Consider the following 10,157-nt stretch of genomic DNA (forward strand, 5'->3'; position numbering starts at 1 on the left):
GGTCCTGCTCATTAACGGGGCTCCGGCCAGGGCGGGAGCAACACGGGGAGCCTCGCTGCCATCCCGGGGGGCTCATTAGCAGTGCTGGTGTTTCCCCGTTAATGCTGTTAATTAGCGGAAAGGCTCGAGCCGTGTCTGCACTGGGGACTAGGGGGTTCCGACCCTTCATTCCAGTTTGGGATTCGAACCGGAACTGGGCGCCCTCGCAGTTCTGCCACTAGTTTGAGCAGTTTTGGGGTTTAATACCTCTCCCCGAAATCTGGCTTTCCCGACACCGAGATCGTTCCTTATCTGCACAGCCTGATTAAGCCCCGGTTTGTTCTCCTGGCTGACACTGCAGCTCTGGGTGTCTGGTTCGGTGCTGCTGTGCCCCCACGTCCGGGGTCCCTTAACCCGCACCCGCATTTACCAGCCCCTTTCCCCCACTCTGCCTCATTTTGGAGACCCCGGTGAGCTCTCCCCCCTTTATTTCAGCCACTGAATTCCCCCCACAACCCCTCCTTTACACCTCTTTGTTGGTAGAAGGGCCCCACTGAGCCAGCAGGGGGTCCCTGGGGGTTCTGTGCCCCCCCTAGCCTCCATCTCTGCACTCGGGTGTTAAACCTGCCCCTTCCCACAGCTCGTCCTATGCTTAATTTCCCCCTTCAGCCCCAGCCCAGGCCCCAGCCCAGACCCCCCTGAGTGTCCCGGGGGACTTGGGGCTCTTCTGCAAACCTCCGTCTGCAAAGTCCCTCTCGGTTTCTTCGATTCTTTTCCCCAGAGCTGGAATTGTGAGAGTTCAGACCCAATGGCACAATCCCAGACCACGGCCCCACCATCGCGGGGGGCTTCCCTCCTTCAAAGCCCCCTGAAATTCATTTGTGGGATGGGGTGAAGGTTGCTCTCTCTCGCCTCAGCGTTGCCGCGTCCGGCTCTGTGAGCAACCCGCGGAGCTGTGATACACCGAGAGCTCCGGTGGCAGCCGGTCCTGTGGCAGCTGCTGCCCTGAAATGGTGTTTTCACAGCGTGGGGGGTCCCAGAACCCCCCTCCTCGCCCTGGATTTTTGGTAAATGTATGAATCTCCTCGGCGTGTTGTGCTCGAAGTGGGGCCCCGCTGCTGGGGGACCCCCCGGAGCTACCACTGTGTGCGCAGCGTGGCAAAGCTGGAAGCAAAACGGGGAGCCCCGATTGTCAAACGCAAAATGCCAAATGCAAAATGCCAAATGCAAAATGCCAAATGCACATCCTCCCACCTCCAGTGCGACTCCCTCCAGTGCGACACCACACCCCCAGTGCGACCCCCCACCGCTGCCGATGTGACACTGCCCATGTGAAATGCATCCCCGGCGTGTGACACCCCGGCGGTGAAAGCGGCGCCCTGAGGTGAAACCCCAAATGCTGGCTGAACGCCACCGTGGTGTGCACGGCGGGGCCGGGCTTATGTCGGGGTTGGCGCGTTGACACGCGGGTGAGAGCTCGGTAAAACCCCCGGGGCAGGAGCCAGATGGAGGTGGGGGGAGCTGTGAAGTTTCCCACGGGGCTCCCCCCGGCCCTGCCTCCTGCCCTGTCCTGTCCGTCCCCTCCAGGAGGAGGGCGGGGAGGAGGAGGAAGGGGAGGTAACGCGGTGGGATTCGCGGGCGGCTCAGGGGCCGGAGGAGCGGGTGAGCCCGGGATGAGCTGAGCAGAGCGGAGCCCAGGGCCGGGATGGAGGAGGCGACGGACGCCTACACCTACGGCTTCGACAACGATACGGACTGCGAGTATGCGGAGTGGGGCCCCTCGCTGGCCCTGCTTCCTACCATCTACCTGCTGGTCTTCCTGCTGGGCACCACCGGCAACGGGCTGGTCCTCTGGACCGTCTTCAAGGGCGGCCGCGACCGCCGGCGCTCGGCCGACACCTTCATCGCCAACCTGGCCGTGGCCGATCTCACCTTCGTGGTCACCCTGCCCCTCTGGGCCGCCTACGCCTGGCTGGGCTACCACTGGCCCTTCGGCACGGCCGCCTGCAAGGTCAGCAGCTACCTGGTGTTCGTCAATATGTACGCCAGTGTCTTCTGCCTGACCGGCCTCAGCTTCGACCGCTACCTGGCCATCGTCCGGCCGCTGGCCACCGCCAAGCTGCGCTCGCGGGTCAGCGGGCTGCTGGCCACCGTGGCCCTGTGGCTGCTGGCAGCGCTGCTGGCACTGCCAGCCCTGGTGCTGCGGCGGGCGGCCGCCCTCGGCGAGGACACCAAGATATCCTGCTACATGGACTACGGGGAGCTGGCGGCGCAGGGGACGGAGAGCGCCTGGGAGGTGGGGCTGGGGCTCTCCTCCACCGCGCTGGGCTTCGTGGCCCCGTTCGCCGTGATGCTGACCTGCTACTTCTTCATCGCCCGCACCGTGGCCACTCACTTCCGCCGGGAGCGGGCAGAGGGGCCCCGCAAGCGCAAGCGCCTCCTCACCATCATCACGGTGCTGGTGGCCGCCTTCGGGGGCTGCTGGCTGCCCTTCCACCTGGTCAAGACCCTCTACGTGCTGATGGACCTGGAGGTGCTGCCCTGGTCCTGCACCCTCCACACCTTCCTCAACAACCTCCATCCCTACTGCACCGGCATCGCCTTCATCAACAGCTGCCTCAACCCTTTCCTCTACGCCTTCTTCGACCCCCGTTTCCGCCACGCCTGTGCCGCCCTTCTCTGCTGCCGGACCCCCGGCCCCGGCCCCGAGCGCTCCGCCAGCTACTCCTCGGGGCACAGCCACCCCCCCGGTGGCAAGGGGGGCCCCGGCCCGGGGGGCAAGCTGGACCCCGCCACACAGGAGACGCTCTTCCGCGCCTGAGCCCCTCCCCGACCGCCCCCGGCGCCCCCCGAGCTGGTCTACTCGGGGGGAACCCCCCCTCCCATCTCCGTCTCACTCCAAAGCCTGGCTTGCTTTGGGGATCCCCTGCTGGAAAGCCCTGCTCGCGGGAAGGGGAAACTGAGGCACAACGGGGGAGGAGCCCCTGGGGGGTTCAGGCAAGGGCGGCTCCCTCGGCACCCCCAGGGCTTTGTGTTTTGTGACAAATAAATGAATTTTGGTTAAAAAAAGGAGCAGGGTGTGCGCAGTTCCCTCGGGGGGCCGGGGGGATGTGGTGGGAGGGAGGATGGAGGGGTGGGGGTACGGCTGGGTTTTAGGGTGTCCGTGAACGAGGACACAGTGTGGGGGGGTGGGTGTGTGCACTGGCGGGGATAGATTCTCCTGGTCTCTTCTTCAGCATCACTTGGGGAAATGCAGGAAAACCTCAATCCCAACCCTTCAGAGCATTGCAGCACCGGGATGGGGGTGTTTGACCCCGTGGGGTGAGCACCTGCCTGCCCCAGCCCCCCAGCTGTGATTGGATCAGGCAGCAGCACTGTCCCACCAAATCCCATTTTGGGGCTTTTATCCTTATCTGAGGCTGGGACGAGCTCCGGATGACTCACCTGGGCGTGCAAACGGGACTTGGTGCTGTACAACACCCAAATCTGAGGGACGGGGACATGGGACCCCCTGGGTGCAGATGGGGACACGGGACCTCCTGGGCGCTGATGGGAGGTTTGGGCACCGGGCAGGACCCCAGCTCACCCCAACCAGGATTTGGCCGAGCCACCAAATGGCTCCTGTCCCATTCCCCCCCCACCCCAGCCCCCGCCGCTTCCTGAGGCTCTGCTCGAAATAAATCTTCCCCCTATTTGCTATTTACGTCCTTCATTTATCGGTGATGAACTATCCTGTCTCCTCAGCCTTTGTTCTCTCTTGGAAAGGATGCGGGATCATTACTGGGTTCCTTGGGATGCTTCCCGTCGGGGGAGCTACCTCTGCCTTCCTGCCGGCCCCCACCGTGTTTGGGGGCCACCGCCCCGAGTCTCCCCATGTGGGGACAGTCCTTTGTCCAGAGAGAGGGAACAGAGGGGGCGACCAGGGGGCTGGGGACTGCAAACCCCCCATCCGGAGGGGTGGGAGCCTCCTTGAGGGTTTTGGGGAGTTTCCAGAAGCCTCTGGTTTGGTCTAAGTGCTGGGGGAGTTTGAGGAGTGGGAATATTGCATCCAGGGACACGTCCCAAAGTGTGTTTACATTCCAGTGCCGTCCAGGCTCCCTCAGCCTGGAGAGACCCCTGGATATCTCTCATCTGTCAATCCAGCTGTTTATCCATCAGTCCAACAGTCCCCTCCTCCATCCATCCATCCATCCATCCATCCATCCGTCCGTCTGTTAATGGTTTTGGGGTTACAGGGGTTGGGTTGATGGTTGGACTTGATCTTAAAGGTCTCTTCAAAACTTACTGGTTCTACGATTTTTCCCTTCTCTCCCTTCCTTTGCCCATCCCTCCATCCCTCCATCCCACCACTCTCCTTTCCCTCCCTCTCTCCCTCCCTCCCTCCACCACCCCCAAATACCCCAGCGCTATGGGGGGGTCGGATTTGCTGCTTCCCCCCCGTCCGGCTCAGCCGCCGAGCGCGGAAATGGCCGCAGGCGCCCGGCCAGCGGAGACGGAGCTGCCGACTTTCTATCCTCGTCTTGGAGATTTCCCTTTCCCTTCCAGGAGGGAAATGTTTGGTTGAAGAGTCTCTGGGGAGAAATGCAGGGACACTCGAGAAAATAACAAGGCCAGAGCTGGGGGTGAGGGGCAGCAGAGCCGGACCACCCGTCGGAAGAAGATAAGGAAGGTGTTGCCTTCCTGAGAGTGCCTGGGGAAGATGAGGAGGGAAGATAGAGGGGGGACAGCAGGCACGGGGGGATGGGGAGCATCCTTGGGAAGGATGGCTGGGGACTGGGGGGTGGATGTGATCCACAGGGAGCCTGGGGGCCCTCAAACCCCAAAATGCCTTGGGGATGCTGCCGGTTCCAATCGGGCTGGGAAAAACAGATTATTCCGCACAGGGGATAAAAGCGGACACCGGGTAGGATGGATTCACCAGGGATAGGAATTGGGACAAGGATAGAGACAGCACCCCCCGGCAGCTATCCCCTCCCTCTCTTTTCCAAGCTGCCAAACGGGATGTTCTTCCCCCCCAGCCTCCCCCTGCCTCGCATCCCGCCCGGGGGTGCCGAAATAATCTGGTGGTGCTAAGGATGTCCCCGGGCGTCCCCTTTGAAGTGACCTCGGTGTTTACAGCCCGGCTCGGGCTCCTTCACACCTCCCGCCCCAAAGCAAACGGAGGGGGGGTGGAACCGCGTGGGTGGGGGGGCTGCAGCTCCCGTTTGTGCCGGGAAAACTCGGATTTGCCAAAGCTGCGGGAAAGCTTCGGCACCACACCCAGGGCTCAGAAACTTTTGTCACTGTGGGGTGGGAGCGATGGCTGCCGGGGGTGGCATTTCGGGGAGGGGGGGTGTCCCTGCCTCGGTGTCCTGGGGGACCTGGGGGTGCTCCCTCCATTGTGAGGGGACCCCCGAAAGTCTGGTGAGCCCTGTGTGACCCTGTAGGACTGAGCAGGGGACAGAGGGGGAGGACAGAGAGAGGAAAAGGGGTGGAAAAGATGGGGGGGGCAGTTTGGGAGGGTGGGGGGAGGTTTGGGATGGGAGGTGGGACTTTATTATGTGGATGGATGGATGGATGGATGGATGGATGGATGGATGGATGGATGGATGTGTTGGGAGGAAGGGAAAGATGGGTGCATGGAAAGATGGATGGACATACGGGAGGACATGCAGGGCAATGCCGGGGTTCGGGGCACTGGGGGTGGGCGCTGGGAGCCGCTGTCCGGCTCTGCCCCCGTCGCTCCCCCGGGGCTGCGGCGCGGCCGGACGCGGCACAGCTGCTGCCCGACCTCTGGGCTCCGGCCAGGCGGGACGGGCCCCGCGTCCCCCCGCCCGCCCGGAGGGGGTCCCGGGGAGGGGGGGACGCCGAGGTGACCCGGCGGCCACAGCTGGGCCCCACCGGGGCCGGGAGATGCTGCCGGAGGAATAACAGGAAGCGCTGGAGGGAAGAGCACGGCTGATGCCTTCTGCAGGCTGCGGGACAGCGCCTGTGCCCGCTGCACGCACGCGGGGGTCACACACATGTCCCTGTCACACACATGTCACACACACACAGTGTCCCCCGTCACACACACGTGTCCCCCCGCCACACGTGTGTCCCGGCCCCGGCTGCGCTGACACTCTTTATTGTCGAGGTTTGGCGCTGAAAAAGTGCCCCGTGGTACAAAACCCGCGGTTACAAAACGTACAAAGAGCGGGGGGTGGGGGAGAAGAAAGAAAAAGGAAAAAGGAAAAAAAAGGAAAAGGAAAAAGAAAAAGAAAAAAGAAAAGAAAAGAAAAAAGAAAAGAAAAGAAAAAAAGAAAAGAAAAGAAAAGAAAAGAAAAGAAAAGAAAAGAAAAGAAAAGAAAAGAAAAGAAAAGAAAAGAAAAAAGAAAAGAAAAGAAAAAAAAAGAGGAAAGGAAAGGAAAGGAAAGGAAAGGAAAGGAAAGGAAAGGAAAGGAAAGGAAAGGAAAGGAAAGGAAAGGAAAGGAAAGGAAAGGAAAGGAAAGGCAATAAAATTGAAAGACAAGGAGAAACAAAAGAGAAGGAAAATAAAACATAAATACAAAAAGAAGAGGATGAGGGTGAGGCAGAGGAAGGAGTCAGTGGGATGCAGGTGGATGCTCCATGTCCATGTGGCTGGTGCAGGGGTGCAGGAATTGTGAGGGATGCAGGGTGTGTGGAGCAGGGGGGTTCTTGGACTCACTGAAAGGAAAATAATAAAAACCCAGGCAAAATAGAGAAGGCAGAGGCCAAGTTCCCTTTCCCGGGGGCAGGGCTGGGGTGCAGCTGGAGCCCTTCTGGAGTGGGTTGCAATTAAACCAAACCCCCCTCCCCATGCACTCAGCCTCCATAGGGGACAAGGGAAGGGACAAAGCAGCCCCTGGGTGACCCCAGCCCTCAGCCCCCAGCGCCACTCCACACCTGATGTGCTCCCACGGTGACAGGGTGACACGGACACCAGGGACAGGTGACACAGGCACTGGGGACATGGCCATCCCAGCTGGACAGAGGGTCGTTGGCTTTCTGTTTTTTTTTTTCTTTTTTTGCCCTTTTTTAGAGCTCCTTCCCCCTCCCAAACTTCCCCCAGGGTGGGCAATGCTGGGCTCCTGTTTGGCCCCAAAGAGGAAGGAGATGTCATCCCTGGGAGATGCAATCCCTGGGATGTGCCATCCTCTGGAGATGTCACAGCCCGTCCCACTGCCAGGTTCAGTGGTCCCGGTGCTGTTCCAGCACATCCTGGTGACACCAGCAAGGTGCAGGCGTGCCCTGGAGCAGTGGTGACGAGCTGGGTGTCAGCAACGCTTCCTGCCCCCCTGGATTTTTGGGGAGGCTGGAGAGTATGTGCAGGATTTGGGGAGCTCCAGCGGTGCTGCTTTGGGGTTGAAAGCAGGGATTTCCTCGATGCCCCCAGGAGAGTGGCTCCGGTCCCCAAGAAACACACACTTTGTCTCTCCCAGGCAGAGGTGGGGGGTTCCCAAGGGATTCCCAAATTGCTGCCTCAACCAGTCCCGGGCAGTGGGAACAGTACAGGAGGGGGTCCAAGCTCACGGTGATGGGGGGTGCAAAAACTCCCCACTTTGGGGCAAAAGGAAGCAGGGCTGTCCCCTGGTGTCCCCAGTGTCTCCAGGGCCACCCCGGCGCGGGGGGCGGCAGGAGGGGACGCGGACAAGGCACAGTCTGGTGTCCCCGCGGGGGCGGCCGGGCCGGGGGGTGGCCGGGGCGGGGGTCTATCGGCGGTGACGGTCCCTAAACATCCTCGTCCTCGCTGGCCTTGCTCCAGCGGTGGCAGCAGTTGGCCGTGATGCCCAGCAGGAAGTTGGTGGCCACCGAGGCGATGGACACGACGAAGCCGACGAAGGCGATGAAGAGATAGTCGTCGAGGGTCAGCGTGAGGTGGCAGGCCTGGAAGCTCTCCTCCGTCAGCGACAGCAGCGGGGCCCCCGCCACCTCGGGGGGAGCCCAGCACTCGGCCTGCTGCGAATCTGTGGGATGGAGGGATGGCGTCAGCCCGGCTGCCGACCCCCAGGCGGGACGGGGCGCGGGGGTCCCGGCAGCACCTACCCGAGGAGCAGCGCTGGATGCGCCCCCGCAGCCACTTGAGCAGGGGCTCCATGGCACAGCCACAGAGCCAGGGGTTGCCCCCCAGGCGCAGCCCCACGAGGCCGGGCAGCCCCTCCAGGGCGTCGAGGCTGAGGGCGGCCAGGCCGCCGTAGCTGAGGTCCAGCTCTCGCAGCTGCGCCAGGCCGCGGAAGGCCTGGGGGTGGACGCGGCGCAGCCCCGGGTTGTGGCTGAGGTCGAGGCGCAGCAGCGCGCTGGCCTCGCGGAACATGTCGGCGGGCACCAGGCTGAAGTTGTTGTAGCTGAGGTCCAGATGCGCCAGGCGCCGGGCGCCGCGGAACAGCCCGGCCGGCAGAGCCGCCAGCGAGTTGTTGCGCAGGTCGAGGGCACGCAGCTGCCCGTAGCAGCCCAGGTAGCCCGGCGGGATGCTGGCGATGCGGTTGTGGGCCAGGCTCAGGTTGCCCGTGTCCAGCGGCAGCTCGGGGGGCACGGAGAAGAGGCGCTGCCCGCTGCAGTCCACCGCCTGCCCGCGGCAGCTGCACAGCACCGGGCAGCCCGCGCCCGCCGCCGCCACCGCCGCCGCCGCCGCCAGCAGCCAGGGGCCCAGCAGCATGGCCTCGTGGCCGCGGCCCTCACGGGGCGCCGGGGGCCATCCCGCCCGCCCGCTCACGCCCAGCGCTGCCGGCGGCCGCCCGCGGGGCCGGGCTCCCGGCGGTCACAGCGACGTTCCCGGCATCCCGGCGGCATCCGGGGGGCGTCGCGAACCCCTCCGGGGGCACCGGCGGGGCCGGCGTCGGGCCGTCAGCAGCTGCCTGCGGGGAAGAGCAGAGGGGGGAAGCCGTGCCGGCCACACGCCCCGCCGGGGGGGGCGCAGCTGTTGCGGCCCGGGCTGGCCTCTGGGAGCCCTCCCCGTGCTCCCCGGGCCGGGGTCACTCCTCCGAGCATCCCCCGGGGGTTCCCGGCAGAGAAGGGGCCCCCCAGTCCTGCTGACCTTGGCCAGCCCATCCTGGCCGGTGGTGGGCAGAGCAAAGGTGCTGCTCCACAGCAGCCCCCACCAGCCGCCTGCCACCACGAGCTGAGCCCTGAGGCTGAGGGTGCCAGGGACACCCTCCCCGCCTCTCCCCCGGGAGAAGATCCCCATTCCCAGCACCCACCGGGATCCCCCCAGGCCTGCCCTCGCCCCCCAGCACCTGCCCATGTCTGCTCCATCCCCCCTTGCCCGCACCCCCCAGCTCCATCCTCTCCCACCGGCCCGCCTTACCCGGTCACGCCCCATCCCCGCAGCGCCCCGACCCCTCCGGCGAGGCCGGCTGCCCCGGGGTACTCACTGGCCGGGGAGGGAGCAGGGCCTGGCTCCCTGCGGTGATGTGGGGGTCCTGAGTGGCGATGAGGGGGGCTCCGGACTGTGATGGGGGTCCCCGGTGGCTGCCCGCACCCCGAGGCCGCCAAGTCGGGAGCTGGGCTTCGGCAGCGGCGGCCAAGGCTGCTGCGAGCCTGGCGATGGGAGCAGGTCTTTCCCCACCTCCTTCCTCCCCTCCTCCTCCTCGTCCTCCCTTGTCTCTCTCTTTCTCTGTCTCTTTTTTTTTTTTTTTTTCCTCTTTTTTTCCTTAGGGCCAGATACTGACGTGTCGGTGTCTCTTAGCAACTGCCTCCACATCTCTGAGCAACAGGAGAGCGGGATGCGGAGCCGCCGAGCCAGGGAGACAGCGGCGGGCGGAGGTGCCCCCGCCTCAGGGACCCCCTGCCCAAGCCGGGGGACCCGCACGGCCCAGGCACCCGGCAGGGATGGAGCAGGAAGAGGGGTGGCATCCTGCTCCCCTACCCCGATCCCCAGCCCTCCCACACTCTCCCAGCCCCGGGAAGCATCCTCGTGGGATGGGGTGAATCAGGGGTTCCCAGGCGCTGAAAACAGAAACAGATGACGTGGCGGCAGAGGGGAGAAACGAGGCAGCCGGGATCCAAGGGGAGCTCTAGGATCCAAAGGGTGTGCTGGGATTCAAGGGACACTGCCACTCTCCCGCGTTCCTGCTGTGCTCACAGTCCTGGAAAATGCCTCAGGTTGACAGGGATTATTTTGCTTCATGCAAGCTGAAGCATTTCCTTTCCCTTCTTTGTTTGGAGGGAAGTGGGGTCACTCACCTGACCCCTCCCACCTG

General features: G+C 63.7%; 2 protein-coding genes across 2 annotated transcripts; one reads left to right on the forward strand and one right to left on the reverse strand.

The window, feature by feature from the left end:
- The first annotated feature begins 1,632 nt into the window (after nt 1-1,632).
- Nucleotides 1,633-2,800, forward strand: APLNR (apelin receptor). The gene has a single exon (XM_033063575.1). It carries the CDS (start codon nt 1,685-1,687, stop codon nt 2,798-2,800), a length of 1,116 nt encoding a protein of 371 aa, XP_032919466.1. The 5' UTR covers nt 1,633-1,684.
- A 3,667-nt stretch (nt 2,801-6,467) lies between these two features.
- LRRC55 (leucine rich repeat containing 55) lies at nt 6,468-8,614 on the reverse strand. The gene is made up of 2 exons (XM_033062737.1): nt 8,005-8,614; nt 6,468-7,925 (listed from the first exon to the last, which is right to left on the reverse strand). The coding sequence occupies exons 1-2, from the start codon at nt 8,612-8,614 to the stop codon at nt 7,690-7,692; spliced, it is 846 nt and encodes a 281-aa protein (XP_032918628.1). The 3' UTR covers nt 6,468-7,689.
- Nucleotides 8,615-10,157: the final 1,543 nt, after the last annotated feature.

This window comes from Catharus ustulatus, chromosome 6 (genome assembly GCF_009819885.2).
Source record: "Catharus ustulatus isolate bCatUst1 chromosome 6, bCatUst1.pri.v2, whole genome shotgun sequence".
Taxonomy (NCBI): domain Eukaryota; kingdom Metazoa; phylum Chordata; class Aves; order Passeriformes; family Turdidae; genus Catharus; species Catharus ustulatus.